Raw genomic sequence first — 16,418 nt, 5'->3', positions numbered from 1 at the left:
TCCTTTAAGTACTGAAATGCCACAATAAGATCTCCCGGGAGCCTTCTCTTCTCCAGGCTAACAACCTCAACTCTCTCAGCCTTTCTTCATAAGAGAGGTGTTCCATCCCACTGATCATTTTTGTGGCCATCCTCTGGTCCCACTCCAGCAGGTCCATGTGTTTCCTGTACTGAGGACCCCAGAGCTGGACACAGTACTCCAGACGGAGTCTCACCAGAGCGGAGTAGAGGGGCAGAATTACTTCCCTTGACCTGCTGAAAATCACTGTATCTGGAGAACTTCTCCAACATTTTTTTCCCTGTAGGTTTATACTAGTCTTTTTATGCAGGTTCCTCCTGGCTCTGTAGATGTCTCCAGATCTCCCCTATGAATTAGCTTTCCTAACCACAGCAACAAACTCCAGCTCATGTAGCTACTGTTCTAGACAGACTCATATTGCACAGAGTTGACTGTTTATATTGTACAATAAATTCCAGCTTTGGTATGATTTGTGTAAAGGAAAATACAAAAGTCAAAGAGTGCTGTACAGTTCAAGATAGGGCAAACTAAGTGGGAAGATGGCAAGTTCTGCACTTAGTTTGTGATAATTTATTTGACTTTCTAGTCTTGCTAACAAAAACAGATTTGACACATCAAGAAACAACTTTAATTAAACAATCCCATAGAAAGCAGAGAGCTTGTATAAAGGTGATCAGGATGTTTAGTTCTCTAAAATAAGAAAGCTGAGGTTGATCAATGTTGCTGTATATTCTTTTAGAAAGACAGTAGCAAATTAAATAAGATTGTAGCAAATTAAACTTGCAAAACATCACCACCGTCCATTTCTGTACTATCTTCCATCATGCTGACTGCTTCTGTAGGTTTATTACTGTGCTACTGCTTCTGTGTTCAGAGTTCTGGTTCATTAACTTAAGTAACAGAATACCCAAACAAGCAAGGTAAATTGCTGCCTTTACACTGTCTGTAACCAGACATGGCACATTATTCATTAAGACTGGTCAAGAAACTAAAAAAACTGAAGTCCAATGTATCAGAGCTGCTTGACAAAATTTATTGGCTGGCTTGCCTCAGCTCTTCAGGCATCTTCTATGCTGATAACTAATGCCAAAGTCACTGTCCTGATATCTGTTACAAACACATTTCCTGTGTTCCTTCTGCCTCTGTTCTTCTGACTGTTTCTGGCTGCTAACCTTTTCAAGCTCTCATTTCTATTATCTGGAAGGGGGCAGACCACAGCTCATCTTCTGAAATATGAATAAAACCCCCGTTCAATTGATAGCTCTGTTCCTGGTGTTGACAGAGAGGGTACAAATTTGGAAATAGAATAGAAAGCTGTAACTTTGTATACTCTAAAATAGGCTTTTAAATGGTCTCAGCATTTGTTTTAAATAAGCAAATAAATATAGAGTAGCTCTTCCATACTGCAATAGAAAAAAACTCTCAAAAACGTAAAAGATGCTTCATGATAAAGTCCCACACCAAATCTCAGAACACTGGCAAAAAACTGTATTAATGTGTGATTAAAATTATTTTGAAAGTTATATAGCTACTTTCTTACTCAAATTTTTGATCATGTAGCTGGCTGAGTTTTATAGCTTCCAACAGGGTTTCAACAGCTTGAGATGACTTGTTATTGCTGGCTTCAGTTATCTGGCATTGTACCTTACCTAAGAAAAAAATATAGAAAGCAGATTTGCAAGATTGTTTTTTTCTGTAAGACCCAACCTGTTTTTCCCTCCAAGAAAGCTGAACAATGTAGTGAATTATCTATTTTCTTCCTGATAAGCAAAATCTTTTCCAGCTTGTTTAAAATGTAATGCCCAATGCTTGTACAGCAAACTAATTCACAGAGTAGCTAAAATAATCAAACTTTGGAATCGTAATGACTCCTAATGTGTAGTGATCCTAACTAGAAGACCGTTGTACATGCAGGAGTTAACGCACAGGCACATGCCTGTTCTTGTTGCGCTATGCTGCACAGACAGTGTGGCCTTCAGGCCTGTGTTGTGCTGTGCACATCCCTTAGCCACGGGATAAATATAGCCAGCTAGCTGTAACAGAAGAGCCTCTTGGCAGTATCTTCTCAGTACCAGTGATTACACCAGCTGCCCTTTCTGTACAAGTGCAGCAAGAAGTTTTATGTGAATATGCTTTTTGTTTGACAGTAGAAATGCTGAATAGAATTGTTTTCTTTTAAGAAAATCCTCTAACAGCTCAAAAGACCAAAATGAGGCAACCTTTCCACAGACAGGATCTGCGTGTTGTGCTGTACCCTGATTGGAAGCTCATTCAATACTGCACAACTTGGGGTTCTCAGCATCTGAACGAACATGAGATTATTTACACTATCTTCTTTTTCTTTATAGTGTTAACTCCAATAAATGGCATTTTAAGAGATACTTTACAGAGTCTGAGTGTCTTTCTGGGTGGGATCCTAAAAAACCAACACCTCCTGGTGCAAAACATAATGCCACTAAAATCCAAATGCATGCAAACACTGTGTAATTCATTAGCTTTGTTAAATCATTTGGAAATACTTCCTGAGCCTCTCATCTTCTTTAGTTCAGACTGATGCAAAGAAGCTAATTAGCTTTCTACAGTGTCCTTAATCTCATTGGCTACACCCTTCAATCCCTGGTAACATAGAGGCAGGAGAAGTTCTACTGCAGTTTTGAAATTATTTGTTCCGTAATGCACCCTGAACTATGCTGGTGTGCTACTAAACATGAGAGAGAGATCTGCAGCTAGACAGGGTGAGAAATAATCAAATCTGTTCTATTTTTACAGTAAAATGTCTCCATTTTAAGAGAGGCCATGTGCATAACTGCCCAGGAGGGCAATCAACATGTACAAACAGGGGTTTGTTTACCTATCTGAAAAAGAAGTTCAGCTTCCGTATCTAATTTTTTTGTTGCAGATGCTCTGCAAAGCTTCAATGCTGATTCTAAATGTTTGAGAGCATGTAGCCATTGCAGTGGATCTCCTCTTGCAGGTGTACAAGCTACTTTTTCAGCTAACATGTGCCCTAAGGAAAAAAATAAAGTTCTTAGTAAATTATTTAATAAAAAAACAATTTATGCAAAAGGAAGCAACTTCCTTAGAACAAATGCTGTTAAGTCTTTACAGTTACAATCCAATTCTCAAAACTCCGAGTGAATAATGGATATAAATACAGAACTATAACACTGTTTCACTACTTTATGATGCCACTGAGGTTTATCTAGGCCATCCAAAAGAAGCTCAGGCTACACAAATCAACCCTTTCACAAACGATCTGGAAAAACTAGCAATAAGCCACTTCGTAACTTTACTTCACCTGGCAGTTGTAGACAAAACCTAAACCTCTCTGAGCGTTTCCAAATTCCCCAATTCCTTTTGTACTAACCAGTTCTAAAGGCTTCTTTGATGTATTGCATATCTCTTATACTGTACTCCCCAATATTCATCTGTATTCATAGGCTCTTCCTAAAAATACGGATTCAGAAGCAGGAATTTGTCAAATATGGCCATTACTATGAATGAGTCTGGCCATGCCTGCACTGACAAGCAGCAAAGCACAATAAGAGTGGATCTCTAGAGCAAACCAGCTGGTGTTGAATACCTGACAGCCACAGCAGATGCATTTCAGAGTGTTTACTTTGGACTACCTCTATTCTAAGGGCTGAATACAAAGTAGTGGTTGGGGTGCACCAATGTGCTCCTGGAGCATATCTTCCTGAAAAAGAATCCAGAACACTCCGAGGCTGCTCCACAATGAGAACCAAAGTGCACTAAGTGATTTCTGGATTTTCTAGTCCATTATAAGTCAGATATACACCAAATTAAGTGTAGCAGAAGGAACATGGAGACAATATCCCTTTCCCTATATTTGCTATGCAGCAACAAATCTCAAACAGATCTCAAAGGTTATCTTCTGCTACTATTCAGCATATTTACAAGTTTCTGTATAAAGAAAAGTTAGCAAGAAAAATTGTTAAAGAGTCACAACAATAATAGACACTAATTATTTTATTGAGATAGAGAATTATCACTATTATCCTGTATGATTTGGTATCATTAGTTAGTTTCCATATAACTTCTTCCAGAGAGATGGAACATATACAGGAAGTTTTCACAGAATGAATTATTTGTACAGAAGCTGGAAAAATATTGTTAACTTCCACTTAAAAACAATTGAAGGTCCCATTAGTTTAATCAAGCTATAACATTAATATTTAAGCCTTTGTTGATTATAGTTCCCTTAAGAATTGTACCTTGTTTATGCACATTGCATGGAGCCAAACAGGCATCTGCTGTTGGTTTTCAAAATATTTTATTTGTATAATGAAAAAAATTTATTTACTTCATTCACTTCCAATGCATCAGTTTACCTGCTGTTGCATAAAATATGAATGAAAACTAATGAAAAATTAAAAATAATAATGACTTGCATTTTTCTTACCGATTCTCATTTTGACTTGGGCTAGCAAGTTGATATGTGGCAAGTAGATATTCTTTGTAGGTAGGACCAGGCAAGTCAATGTACTGTCTTCTATTTGGCATTCAATGGGTTCTCCACAAACAAAAATCTATGAAAAGAGTATGCTTTGTAAAATCAAGTTGCAGACAGCAAACTAAATAGCAGTTTGAAAAAGTTAGGTATTGCAAAACCCTGGAAGTCAAATGTGTCTTGTAAAAGAGCACTAGAAAAGGGCTCGATACTCCCAGACTCCTTTACTTCAGTTTGTACTTGTCTTCTTTGCAGAGGAGTATGGTAGCAAATGAACAATTTCAATGAACTCTTGATCAAATTCATTAATGTTAGGCTTTGGTTTCTAAAAGCAAACTCCCTCAAATCAGTCTTAAAGAAATAGATCTCCCAAGTAACCTGAGCCCTAGAAAGAAACTGTCATTTCTGCAAATAAATCTGACATCCAACAAAGGCCAGAAAAGAAAAAGAAAATAACATGTATGGACTAGTCAAACTTTTCATTTATGGAAATAAGGCGATGGGGACATGCTGCCCACATCTCTTGAAGTTAAATCTGTTGAAGGCTAGCAAGTCTCACAAGTGGAAGTCTGAGTCTGAAGTGATTCATATGATTCTTTATTACTTGGGGGAACAAATATTTCAATGGATTAAACTTCTGTATTAGGAAATACGAGGAAAGAATTTGATCCAAAAGCTTTTCTTTAAAAACTGGATCAAGAATAGGTAAAGACTGCAGAAGTGCGTATCTATTTTTGAATCACCAAATAGGTAAATGTTTTATTACTATACATTCCTCTCACAGATATCATGTCTTTAGATTTATTTTATTTATTGCATATTTACATTTTTACATGGAAATTTAAAACTTCATACTGATTGTAACAATCTGTCAATCTAAAACATCATAAACAATATACTACTTTATATAGATTTTCTAATTCAAATTATTCTAAGTTAAGATACAAAGCTAAAATAAGCTAAAATCTTAAACTTGGATGCTCAAGAGTTAGGAATTTTATGAGATATACATCCTCCCTGAGGTGCTGAGTACGAACATATCCCTCATTTCAAATGGGAAAAGTGAGTGTTCCGCATCCTTTTGAAAGTCAAACTACCTAGTTCAGTTTTCACATATGGATTTTGCAAGTATTTTTAAATTGTATAAAAATACCAGACTACATACATGAGTATGCATGATGAGTATGCATAAATAAGTTTGGTAAGTTGAATTACTTCTTTACACTGTGAAATCTAGAGAAAATTGAAGTGATCAGTTAATACGAATAGCCCTTTTTAATAAATTCTTAAAATAGCTTTCAGAATAGATAATCAAGATTGTTGTAAGGATTTGCAAATGCTGTGTAAATTGCCAACATATACTCACCGCTTTAATGGTAAGCTCATGTGCCAAAATTAGTAAGTTTAATGGTTCCACTGTAGAAGAGCAATGTTCTGTATCCTCTGCTGTTTGCAGTGTTAGTATGTCTGCCAGAAGAAGCATACTTCTCACAAGAGTCAAAGAAGCTAGAGGGGAGATAAGTGTATCTTCTTGGAGTAAACTGATGACATTCTGTTTGGACATAGACAACGTAAACCAAAGTAGTTACTACTTTTGCTGTCTATTTATGAGGACAAATCACACAAAGTGAAAAAAAAATCTATTTTAGGGGCACTATTTCAAGCCTATTTAATGCTGACATCAGCTGTTCTGACTGCATGAAGAATGCATCAAAGAAAAGTGAACAGTTTCTCCTTTGTGCTCAAACCTGCAAAAGAAGTTTGATGCCTGCCACAGGACATTTTTCTTGCAGGTCAATAATAGCAGCTTGCACCATCATTTCAGCCTGAGTCTCAATATCACCAAAGGCTTCTGCCTCTAGTATTACTTCTTTTATCACACTTCTGTGTTCAGCCACATCATTTTCTAAAAGAGGAGACATGAATAGTAAAAATACAATAGAAAAGACTTTACAGTATCTTCTACCATTCTTAAGAAGTCACTTCCACACTAAAAAGCTACAGAAAATCTGACATTATAGATTCCACTTTTACAATTTCATCGATTCTGTGCCAAATTTACTTTAAAAAAGAAAGACAAACTACTCTAGTTTTTAAGCTGCACTTGGTTTAAGTTCATCCAAATACATTCTTTATATGTAAGCCACCAGCATAAATAATTAGATTTTGTAGATCAGATGTCATTCTCACCCATAAAACACATTCTACATATTCAAAAATCTGATCTTAGTTATCATTCCAAAAATAGTAACAGCCTTCACAGGAATTATCCAGAAGAGATTAAATAAGAGTTCGGCTACAGACCTAGACTGTGATTTTGATACTTAAGTGAGCATCAGAGTTTATACTAAGTTCATAGAACTAAGGAATGACAAACATTTTATTCATAATCAAACTGCAATAAATGTATTTTGTAGCAGTCTCACTTAAATTCTTTAAAAAAAAAAAGAAACTGGAACATTTTTAGGAGATATATAGGAACATTTCATTTATTGGAGATCTAAAAAGTGAAAAAAACTCCTGAGACTTTTAAATCTACAAGTATGTAGCAACAGTGGTTTTTTTAAACAAGCATGCTTATTTAACTTAATGACACTAGAACATTTGCAACTTTTTCACAAACAAGTGATTTATCAAAAGATAATGATCATTAAATGAACATTAATATAATGCTTTCTGTTTACATGCTCTGGGGAGAGATTGTACTCATAAATATATTTTCCTTATTGCATTGGATGAATTTAATACAAATAATTGCTCAGTGATAATACATCCCCAGAATTAATGTTAATATTTTTTATTTATGAATAAGAATTGTGTCTGAATAGGCTCACTTGCCCCTTGTACTCCAAAAGTCTAAACCAAAAAAGGGTAATACCTTCCATGTCACCAATGCCATGTATCTGTGTTGCTAATGCAGCCACTAACATTGTACGACACCTTAGCCACAGATGTACATTCATATGATCTCGTGCTGTTACACTGTGAGGCAAGCGAACATCTTCAACATAAGTGTCCTAATAATTTCCAAAAGCAAGAGGAATGTTACTTTCTCATTCAACTACTTTACTAGAAACAAAGCAACAGGGAAGCATCAGTCTAAAATAAATAAAGTTAATACAAATATATTACAAATAATAACATAATTATAACCTGAAGTTTATTTGAGGGGTAGATACTTTTTTTTTAATAACTTTTTTTAATAACAGGAATCCTTTTATTATTTAACTTTTAATCTATAGAAAAAAAAGAATTATAACAAATGAAAATGAAACTAGCTTTTATGGAAGAGTCCATAAATATATCCATATACTATATGTGTCATGGAGAATAATTCTAACAGTTTGGACTTTATTCCTCTCAAACAGGAACATTACACAAAACTCTTAAGGCACATAAAAGTCTAATTGTAGAGCAGGATCAATATCAAGTTCTGGTACCTCACTAGTGTTTAGAAGGAAATTTTTCATTTTTCATTTCTAGTTTTTAGTGTTTCTGGTGATTAGAAACAAATATTAATGTAATATAGTACTGGCAGTCTTTGGGAGAATTCTCAGCTCAACTCCCTGTGCCGTCTTCACATATTATAAATAGTCTTTCTATTATTAAAATTCTACAGTCCATATTCTAAAGATTTGTTCCAGCAACCAATAAATGGACACGGCACCACCTGTGTTTTAGTTATACAAAAAATCATCATTAATGACTTGCATTGATGCAAATGAGGAAAAAAAATAGCCATAACTCAGTTACTGACTATAGGGCAGTCCTAAGAAAATGTAGGAGCAAGTGCAGGAAGACAGAAGATCTTGATATGCAACACAGAGAATAATTACACTGCATGCAAGGAAGTCCAGTCTCATTATGCATGTTACAAAATCTGGCCTCACTGCTCAATTGCTCTGTCCATGTGAGTCACTTTGACTTACTGTGTGCTCGAGGTGTATTACCAACAGGTTTTGTAAAAGTATAGGTCAGTATCCCTATGCGTTAGAATACAGAAGTCAACTGAAATCTTGCTAAATTTGGAACACAGCAATGATGTGAACTGGTCTGTTTGGCTCTTTGAAAGAGGATACTCTGAAGTAGCTTTCAGTCAAAAAACCTAAAATACCTTAACTGAACAATACCAGGTTTTCACCTGATAGCTATTTTTTCCACTTTCTGTTTGTTTGGGTTTTTTTAAACAAAAGGACATTTTCAATGCTGGCATTTGAGTGTATACAAATAAAAACTCTAATTCCTAACCACATGCATATTAGAATGATGATTATAGACATATTGAATATACTATAGGCAAGCAGGTAACTGAAGCATGTCATACATGATTTTCTGCCCAGGTTAAGGGTAACCTTGTAATACAGATGACTGCTATGTTCTAGTATTCTGAAAATCACTCAACATGTAATACAAGACTTCATATAGTAAGAAACAATAGCTTAAAACAAATATCCACACATACCGAACACTCCCTTTCATGCTTTTCTTCTTGAAAATGTGTCACTTCCATCTTAAAAATTTTTGCATCTTGGAGAAGTCGGATTGCAGAGAAAGCCGAAGCAACGCTGTGATACAGAACAATATTATTAAAACATACTAATTATATTAGCCATTTTATGCTTTTATTATAATAGATACTTCATTTCTGACTACATCAGAGATGTCTATTAGAAGTTATCATTTTTGCCTCAGTAGAACAAAAAAATTGCACTTGGAGTATATTCTGAATTTGTAAGCACTGCAGTATGAAAGTGAGAAAACAGCAGTAAGAGAAAAAGTTCTAGCAATAACAGACATAATGGATAAGCCAAGATATATTCTGTTGGAGCTGTCAAAACAGAACTCCACTATAACTTTCAGTTACACATATCTGTCTTCAGGGATGGGCTTTTAGAATTTAGAAGATGTAAAAATACTGAAAATGACAAAATATATTAGGAGAGTTCTGTATATCATCCACGACTAGAGAGGTAAGAAAACACCTTGCTCCTTATCCAGACTGTGTGTTAGTCCTTCTGTTAAATCCACGTGACCAAATAGTCACAGGATCTTAGTAAACACCATCAATGAAAAATTGAGCCAAGTGCCACTCTGGCAAAACCTCATAAGCAGTCACATGACATTGAGTGTGCTGCCCCCCACCCCAATCAGAAGCCCTTTTCTGGAGTTCGCTCCAAACAGCATCTAGAAAGATACAGACACTATGAGGATTGGTGCAGCATTCAGCCCCGCATTTCAAAAAACTGTGAGTGGGAATCCCAAAATATTGTCAGGTTTCTTAAAATATTAACTCCTAGTTTTTTTTCCTTTTTATGCTGTCTTTTTAAAGCTTTCAGATACCCTGTTCAATTTTCATGACATCTATAGAAATGTATGTCTCTAACAGCAGACTTTGTGAATACTATGATTTTCATGATATGAAGACACTCGCAAAACCAACATAGTGAGAAGATCTTTTTCACAAGATGTGTTGCCCAAATAATATGCTACTCAAAATATTCTGTGAACTGCCAAAACCAATGTCTCACGGTATTAGTTTTCCATCTCTAATTGTACATTTTCCCCAACATCCGTAAATCTCTACTTTCCTACCTCTGCTCTAAAACGTTTTTGCGGTGTGTTTTTACAATTCTACTTATTCACTACCCACTGAAACATATTTTCCTAATTATGCAAATGTACCTGAGGGTATCCCTAGCTCACCTCTTAAGAGATTTTTCAGCAGGTTAATTGTTAAAAATGTATAACCAAAATTCTCATTTATGCTGTCTTCTTACATGGAGACACTCTCTTTACATAGAGACTGACTGCTACGAAGCACAAGTAAAAATAATTTATGAATACCTTAAGTCCTTTTTACACTGCCAGAATACTGTAAAGATCTTTAATGCAAGAGAAATTCAGGCTTTATGTGAATTTACTGCTTTTGAGAAGTTCTAGATTAATTGTTGTAAAGCAAAGTTCTTGATTCATGCACAAAGAAGTCAGAACAAGAGCTGCACTACCCTGAAATTACTGACATTATTCTGCCAACATGTATCTAACCACAGGATGGATAACCTCCAGAGATAAGAGGTAGTTAAAGTCTTCCTGTCATTTCTGATTCTATCCTGCTTGCTGTTTTGTGATGCAGAGCTGGATGGATTACACCAATTCAGCACAAATAGACCTCAAAGTAACAATGAGAACCAAAACTGTTAATATCTTGCCTTTCAGCTCTTGAAATTCAATCCTTATGAATCTCCTTCATCATCCCTTTACCTCAGTTTTATTCAACAAAATGAAACCAGAATAAATCACTGTTGAATTTGATGATAACCTTTTCTCTAACAATGGAAAAGGCGAAAAAAAAATTTGCTTATAAAAGCAAAACAGGCAGTAAGGATAATGCAATGAAATATCCCAACTGCTTTTCTTTCTTTTTATTAAGAAGATTTTCCCCCTGAAACCAGGCATCAAAGTTAAAATTACAGCAAAACCTGACATTTTTCAAAGCATTGTTTGAGATGCCATGGCTAACATTTCTCAAAGAAGTTTGAGAAGGTGCAGCACCCAAGAGTATATACAGGCTTTTAAGAAATATTAACCTAACTTCCTGAACACCGCTGCCTCCAGTTAGCTGCTGTTGTCAACATTTAGCAATTCTGAAAATGAGGCCATTTTTACCTACATGCTTACATATAAATTTCATGAGTAAAATGTAGACCACAAGCCCAAAGGTTCATATATGTCTTGTTTTAAGCAGTAATGTATTCACATAAGCAGACAAGCACATATTTCGGTAATTAGAAACCTCATATACTTAGCAGGGGACACCATGGAAGTACTCTCCTTGAGATCAATGGAATTAGTCCTATACATAATCTTATTCTGAGGCATAAATTTTTTGCCAGACAGAGGCTGTAATGTAGAAGCTTCCCTTGATGAAATTTTTGTGACCCTCTTCTGCTGTCAACAAGAGTGATGTGTCTATATATTTCCCTTGACAAAATACACATCCTTTTATCAGCTGAATCAGAAAGTGACAAGATGATCAAAATAGGGAAGTACAGCTGACTATAACAATTTCACCACTAAGTCATTTCGCCAAAGGAAAGAAATGATGAATTTCTGTAATATCATGCAAAGTTTGATTTCTAGGCTGGCAGGCAGGAAACATTCAGCTGTCTGAAGGAATGTTTCATTTGTATCTGAGGCAGATATATCAGCAGTTTCCATGGATGGCAGTGCAATAAAATTGTAAAATAGGTTAAAAAAACCCAAACCCTTGCTTTGTTTGTTGGTCCTTTTTTTTTCCTTCTATCTGACCACTATCAATATATAAGACCCATTAAACACCCATCAAAAATTTGAGAGTCCCAAAAAATGATCCATAAAATGCTTGACATCCATTGGAACCCTTGATACTGTATAAAAGTTTCTTCAATCTGAGACAAGTTATAAGCCAAGAGAGAAACTACACTCTAGGATATAACTGCATGTCACAAAGAAGAGTCCTGCACTGAAAATGGCTTGCATACTGGAACCAGTTTAGCAGGGTGAGAAAGTATGGGTCAGAACTCTATGAATACAGGTTTTACCAAGCCTAGTATCAAGCAGAACTGAGTTTATGCACAGCATATTTCATCAGTCTGCATATTGGTCCTTGGTTACTAATACGATAATTTTATAAATTCCACATGGCACTCAAAAGCACAATGAGGTCACTGTCCAGTGATTTGTTGGTTTCTCTTTGACAAATTTATGGTAAAATAATCTAATTCAAAGGCACTGAAATAGATTACTATTTTATGATAAGAAATGTCCACAAATAGCCAACAAGTTCTTACTTACCATCTTCACTAATGACATTACTACTAAATTATTACAGTCCTAATATCTTAACTATTGGGAAACTTCTATCTTTTAAAATAACATAAATAAAACCTGGGTGAAAGACCATGCTGCAGTACTCTTACTGTTGTCAGTTCAGTAGTCTGTACAGCACTGTGAAGCTCCTGTCCTTGTTAATTGTATTTTTTTATTGTTAAGCCATAGCAGCTAAAAAGGAATTGTGCTATTTAAAGGCTATTTGATTTGGAGGTTTGTTTATTCACCTAAGACAGCTGGGAGAAGAAAGATAGTTAGCTTTTGACATAGAAGAAAACATTTATTTTTTGTTAATTGGGTAAAAAGGAAGAAATACTTTGAGACTGGTTTATCTGTTGGCCATCTGAGCTTCACCAGTAAGAGTGTTACATTAATCTTCACCAGTATTGCAACAATAAAAAAAATGTTCATTTTGCTTTTTGCTTGGTGCTTACTATAGTGTAAAATTTACTGTAATAATTTTGGTGTGTTTAGTCAGACTAGACCTAACAAAAGTTACAAATACTGATTATGTTCTACCTAATCTCAATAGAGTCTGACAAGTGACAGTGCTATACCTCTATATGCTGCATCTCTAGTTAACAATTTGTACCCTCAAAGATTTTTCAACCTAATAAAAAATTAGATAAAAAGAGTTTGACACTAATAAAAATGATGTGTTGTTAAACTATTATCCTTCTTACACAAATTAATTTAAAATTACAGGTATGCTAAACAGAAGAAGAATCCTAGCTAAAAGATCAAAACAATGTTCAGAATTTAACATCTACGAAGAGTTAATATATTTCTGTATGCCCCATATATTCAAAGAACAGCACAACTGTAATTTCATTACGTTTTCCAAGAGAAATCAGAACCTCAAAAAACCCACAGAATTTGGAAATTATAATTTGGAGAAAATATCTGGCAGATCATGTAAATACAACAGTATTTTACACACTATTACTGACAATATAATTAATGCCTGCTAAATTCTATTCTAATATGTTAAAGGTTACATCTATGCTTTTTAATCAAATTAATTTAAAAAATAAAATTTTAACATTTTAATTTGACAGCAATAAGTACATGAAGAGGAAATGTTCTTTTAGGACAGTAACACAAGGTGTTCTAGAACAAAGTAGAAGTCAGTAGTTCAGAGATAACAACATCAGCACTCTGCTGTTCACTTTAAAATTATAGAGAACACATGACGTAACATATCCAGACTTTTACTTTAACAAAAACAGTGAACACTGCATCTTTTTCTTTGATTTTATATAACACTGTATCACAAAAACACTGCACAGAGAAATCATAGGCCAATAACTGATGATCTTCTAAAAACTAAAATAAAGCAGTAATAAACAATGAAATGCCAGTGTAACTTATATTTGTAGATACACTAGTGGGGTTGTTATGGCTGGTTAAAAGATTTAGAATATTAATGTAGACATAAAGGATTCAAAGAAAAAATTGTTGGATTTTTTTTTTTAATATCTTGTAGTCAAGGCTGTGCAACATAAGGTTGTTCATACTATTACTTACCTGCAAGCTGCTTGATGCCTTTGCTGAGAAATAGCAGCAAGCTGAAGTTTGGCCTCAATAAGAGCTTCTAAGTCTTCAGCAGAACACCGAGATATCTCCCCATCATATTTGTCCTGTATGTTCTGCACAAGATGGCTAAGACTTTCTTCAGCTTCTGTCAATAAAATCCCCTACAGAAGAACACAGCATTGTATGATTTCAAAATTAATTATAGAACTAAAAATTTTCTTTAGAAGTATTTTATTCTGTTTTACCCTACTATCACGGCACCCTAAAATAAAACAACTTGAATACAATATGCCTTTTCTATAAATAGGAGGGGGGGTTAATTTTACTTTTTTCAGGTTTACAGATTCAATATGTTGAAAGTAGCAACATCTTAACTGTGCCTGTACTATTGCAATTTATGCTTAACTACATATTTTATGACTTAGTAATATTACTCAATAATTTTTCATTCCTATCTTTATCTTATAGCTATACTTGATAATTTTATACTTTACTTCTTAATATGCTTAGTAGTTTTAAACAATAAAATACAATAATAAAATACAATATCAAAGATGTTACAAGAAGTATTACATATTTTCTGTCTATACTTTGACAGATCCTTGCGTGCAGTATGTATCCTGAAAGTTCAACTGTAATTTACAGTCTTTCTGACAAACAAAGCTGTAAGAAGCTGTGAAAAACAAATCTAAAAGAAAGTTGATTTTAAATAAAATCTCAACCGCAGAGCTTTCAGCAGAATTCAAAAATAATTCAAAGGTTTTTATCATCCAATATCTTTTTTTGGCCAGTTTCCTCAATGAATTCAGAGCTCTACTTGGAAAAACAAAAGAATAGAATGGTTAAAGAAAAATCAGAAGGGTAAGAAATATATTATGCCTTTTAAACGAGTGCCATTCAAATTAATTTAACATTTCTATTTTAGTTATTTTCAAGATGCTGTTTCCAAGTTATTTTCAAGCTATACCAAAACTTTCAAGTTTCTAGTGTATGGTATATACCACTCGCTACACAAAATCGTCCTCCGTTTCTCCAGATGTATTTTGTATACTGCTTTGTTTGTAACTGCCCAAAAGTAGATACTTAATATTACAGCCCTCAATTTTGGTCTTTTTGTGATGTGAAACTGCCAAGCATGAAGTTAACAATTAAAGAAAACAAAACAAAAACTAAAACCAAGAACAAACAGACAAAAAAATAAAAACCCCCTTCAAAAAAAAGAAGCTAATAAGCGGTGGTATGTTTTCTCCAAAATAAAGTATCAGAAAGAGGAACATGACAAATTTGAGACATTTCACATACGGTAGAGAATGGTTTTCCGTTTATTTGTAGAGCATACTGCCCCATCAAAGAGTCTCTGACATGTCCTACAGGCACCATCTCTGAAAGGCGGTGATTTTACCCTTGAAATCCCATCCAGTCTTTACCCTTGTTGCTGAAACAGTCATACCGAGATCTGATTGTGACACTGTTTCCCATGGACATTTATATAGCATAAACTAGACCGTAACCACTAGGAATATTTGAAAAACTGCACTGAACCACCAGGACTTCATGTATGGCTAGTAAGATTACAATCAGATTAGAAGCAAAAATTTCTAGTCCCCTTATTCATGCCATCCTCCCATCATCATTTCTGTTACATTGAAAGCGTTAGCAATGTTTTTGGAACAATCTGTAGTTTTTTAAGCCTTTTTTCCTAAAAACCAAAATTACCTTCAGCATGGCCATATTTAATTCATCTTTACAGTCAACGAGTTGCACCATTGTGCCTCTTTGTTCCTGTTGTCTTGAATTCTTATCAGCATCAACTGTCAAATATATTTCAAATGAAATTTCAGATAACAGAAGCAGAACCAAAGACTTCTCAGTAATTTGAAGAATATGCTCCTTTTTCTCTATTTATGATTGAGACTTTCAATATCAAAACAAGCAAGGAAGAATGGAATATGGCTCTAATAATAATAGAGATATTAGCTAAAAAAGCCTTGAAAAATCTTAATGCTTATTATTTCAATAATGAGTGATTTTTCCAGCAACATGTAATACGAATATTGTTTATAATATGACACATTAATGCATATGGAGTTAAAAGTGGAAAAACTAGCCTTGAAACAAGTTGCACAATAAATACACTTTTCCACCACCCTTATAATTACCTTTTACATTTGATGCTGTAATTCTGCTTGGCTCCTTCAAGCTGTTGTTATCAACAGAATAGACATGTTTTTCCACTTTTTCAGGTATATTATTTATTGTGGCAGAAAGGCAAATGATGAAATGCATTTTGGCTAAGGTTAATTTATTCATAATTTGTTGGCTGCACAGTTGCACCATTGTTAAAGACAGACTCCAATTAAATATGTCTTCCAGCACCTACAAGAAAGTTAACAATTGGGACTATTTGAAATGACATATTTTACTTTTTTCTTGTTCAAGGCATATTCTGCTTCTATTAATAACGATGTTTATCAACAATTAACATGAATAATATTAGTAATATGCTCTTAGTCATTATGGATGA

The 16,418-nt window shown here is 34.4% G+C and overlaps 1 protein-coding gene across 1 annotated transcript in view; it reads right to left on the bottom strand.

Annotated features, from left to right (window-relative positions):
* Nucleotides 1-16,418, bottom strand: part of CFAP54 (cilia and flagella associated protein 54) — a 123,303-nt gene that overhangs the window by 20,713 nt on the left and 86,172 nt on the right. The window contains 10 exon segments of the mRNA XM_068401872.1: nt 1,559-1,667; nt 2,870-3,025; nt 4,442-4,568; nt 5,856-6,041; nt 6,238-6,395; nt 7,368-7,506; nt 8,952-9,054; nt 13,886-14,055; nt 15,611-15,705; nt 16,054-16,270. Of these exon segments, the coding sequence (XP_068257973.1) occupies nt 1,559-1,667; nt 2,870-3,025; nt 4,442-4,568; nt 5,856-6,041; nt 6,238-6,395; nt 7,368-7,506; nt 8,952-9,054; nt 13,886-14,055; nt 15,611-15,705; nt 16,054-16,270 (1,460 nt within the window).

This window comes from Nyctibius grandis, chromosome 5 (assembly GCF_013368605.1).
Source record: "Nyctibius grandis isolate bNycGra1 chromosome 5, bNycGra1.pri, whole genome shotgun sequence".
NCBI classification, from domain to species: domain Eukaryota; kingdom Metazoa; phylum Chordata; class Aves; order Nyctibiiformes; family Nyctibiidae; genus Nyctibius; species Nyctibius grandis.
The sequence above is the reverse complement of the archived record's forward strand: the minus strand, read 5'-3'. Positions and strand labels throughout refer to the sequence as shown.